Source organism: Phoxinus phoxinus (genome assembly GCF_949152265.1).
Source record: "Phoxinus phoxinus genome assembly, chromosome: 13".
Lineage (NCBI taxonomy): Eukaryota > Metazoa > Chordata > Actinopteri > Cypriniformes > Leuciscidae > Phoxinus > Phoxinus phoxinus.
This window is the reverse complement of record NC_136888.1, coordinates 33,946,147-33,948,646: the sequence shown is the minus strand read 5'-3', so window position 1 is coordinate 33,948,646 and position 2,500 is coordinate 33,946,147. Positions and strand designations below refer to the sequence as shown.

Sequence of the window (2,500 nt, the reverse complement as noted above, 5' to 3'; positions counted from 1 at the left end):
AGAAGAGAAAAGGGGCGGAGCTACAGAAATACAAACAGACAGAAGAGAAATGGGGCGGAGCTACAGAAATACAAACAGACAGAAGAGAAAAGGGGCGGAGCTACAGAAATACAAACAGACAGAAGAGAAATGGGGCGGAGCTACAGAAATACAAACAGACAGAAGAGAAAAGGGGCGGAGCTACAGAAATACAAACAGACAGAAGAGAAAAGGGGCGGAGCTACAGAAATACAAACAGACAGAAGAGAAAAGGGGCGGAATACATAAATACAAACAGATAAAAGAGAAAAGGGGCGGAGCTACAGAAATACAAACAGACAGAAGAGAAATGGGCGGAGCTACAGAAATACAAACAGACAGAAGGGAAATGGGGAGGAGCTACAGAAATACAAACAGACAGAAGAGAAATGGGGCGGAGCTACAGAAATACAAACAGACAGAAGGGAAATGGGGCAGAGCTACATAAATACAAACAGACAGAAGAGAAATGGGGCGGAGCTACAGAAATACAAACAGACAGAAGAGAAATGGGGCGGAGCTACAGAAATACAAACAGACAGAAGAGAAATGGGGCGGAGCTACAGAAATACAAACAGACAGAAGAGAAAAGGGGCGGAATACATAAATACAAACAGACAGAAGAGAAAAGGGGCGGAGCTACAGAAATACAAACAGACAGAAGAGAAAAGGGGCGGAGCTACAGAAATACAAACAGACAGAAGAGAAATGGGGCGGAGCTACAGAAATACAAACAGACAGAAGAGAAAAGGGGCGGAGCTACAGAAATACAAACAGACAGAAGAGAAATGGGGCGGAGCTACAGAAATACAAACAGACAGAAGAGAAAAGGGGCGGAGCTACAGAAATACAAACAGACAGAAGAGAAAAGGGGCGGAGCTACAGAAATACAAACAGACAGAAGAGAAAAGGGGCGGAATACATAAATACAAACAGATAAAAGAGAAAAGGGGCGGAGCTACAGAAATACAAACAGACAGAAGAGAAATGGGCGGAGCTACAGAAATACAAACAGACAGAAGGGAAATGGGGAGGAGCTACAGAAATACAAACAGACAGAAGAGAAATGGGGCGGAGCTACAGAAATACAAACAGACAGAAGGGAAATGGGGCGGAGCTACATAAATACAAACAGACAGAAGAGAAATGGGGCGGAGCTACAGAAATACAAACAGACAGAAGAGAAATGGGGCGGAGCTACAGAAATACAAACAGACAGAAGAGAAATGGGGCGGAGCTACAGAAATACAAACAGACAGAAGAGAAAAGGGGCGGAATACATAAATACAAACAGAGAGAAGAGAAATGGGGCGGAGCTACAGAAATACAAACAGACAGAATAGAAAAGGGGCGGGGCTACAGAAGCTCTATGTAAATAATGCTATAATAACAGTGTGTTCATTGTGATTTACTTCTTGGCCGTGTTCTTCTTCTTCAAGGCTTTGAACTGCTCGCTGTATTTCTGAATGAGTTCTTCTCGTTTCTTCTGGAACTTCTTCTCCATGTCCTTCAGGTCCTTCTCCTGTTTCTTGGTGACCTTCAGGAAGTTCTTGTGCTGCTGCAGTTCTTCACAGGTTACAGTGGAGGGATCTGAAAATAATAAACCCTACAGTGAACGTGACCACAGCCAATAACAGTTACAGGCCGGTAATCAGATTAGATATTAGATATTACTATAACTAACTAATGAGCAACTATGAAGTGTGTTTGTTAACGCCATGCCTGATTCTTTGGCTATTTACATGGCAAAAAAAAACAATAGTTATTATAATGCATTCATTAAAAAAAGAATCTATATAAAGTGTTTAAGATCCATTTTTTTCCTACAAATTTTACTTAATTTGGATTTAACTTTTCAAGGGTATATAAAAAAAAAATAATCTCAGAGGACTAGAAATGTTACATTTAGAAAATAAAATATATTTGATGTAATTATCAAGTAAATGCCGCACAACTTTATGAATTTATATATGTTTTATGTATAACTAACCAGATAAAGGTTAGTTATACTAACCATAATTACACCATGTGGTGACTACAGAATTAAATATTCAAAATACTATGTTTGTCATTTTTTGATGATAGCAGAGGTTTAGATGTAGTTACTACGGTAAAATTGATATCATGTCCAAACTATCAACCTGGACGACTACAGTAGCGAGTCATTGTGATGAAGTTATGATGTATGGTGTCATGTGACGCTGGCTCACCTGACGGATCAGAAGGGGTTTCCTCACTGGATTCTTTGGTCTCTGTGACGACATTATCTGGAGCTGCAGCAGGTTCTGGATCTGGGTTTTCTTCTGGTGTTGGTTCTGGTTCTGGTTCTGGTTCTGCTTTTTCCTCTGGCTTGGGTTCAGGTTGTGGCTCTGCTTTGGGTTCAGGTTGTGGCTCTGGTTTGGGTTCAGGTTCTGGTTCTGGTTCTGGTTTAGGTGGTTCTGGAGCTGGAGTCGCAGTGGGAATCTCTTCAGTCTTTTCACTG

The 2,500-nt window shown here is 41.0% G+C and overlaps 1 protein-coding gene across 2 annotated transcripts in view; it reads right to left on the bottom strand.

Moving 5' to 3' along the window:
• plcb2 (phospholipase C, beta 2) overlaps window positions 1-2,500 on the bottom strand; it is a 53,173-nt gene that overhangs the window by 12,552 nt on the left and 38,121 nt on the right. For both annotated transcript variants that reach the window (XM_079634043.1, XM_079634042.1), the window contains exons 25-26: window positions 2,229-2,500; window positions 1,431-1,608 (exon numbers count right to left, since the gene is read on the bottom strand). The exon at window positions 2,229-2,500 is cut by the window's right edge and continues 49 nt beyond it. In XM_079634043.1, coding sequence (XP_079490169.1) covers window positions 1,431-1,608; window positions 2,229-2,500 — 450 coding nt within the window. The remainder of the gene's footprint in view (window positions 1-1,430; window positions 1,609-2,228) is intronic.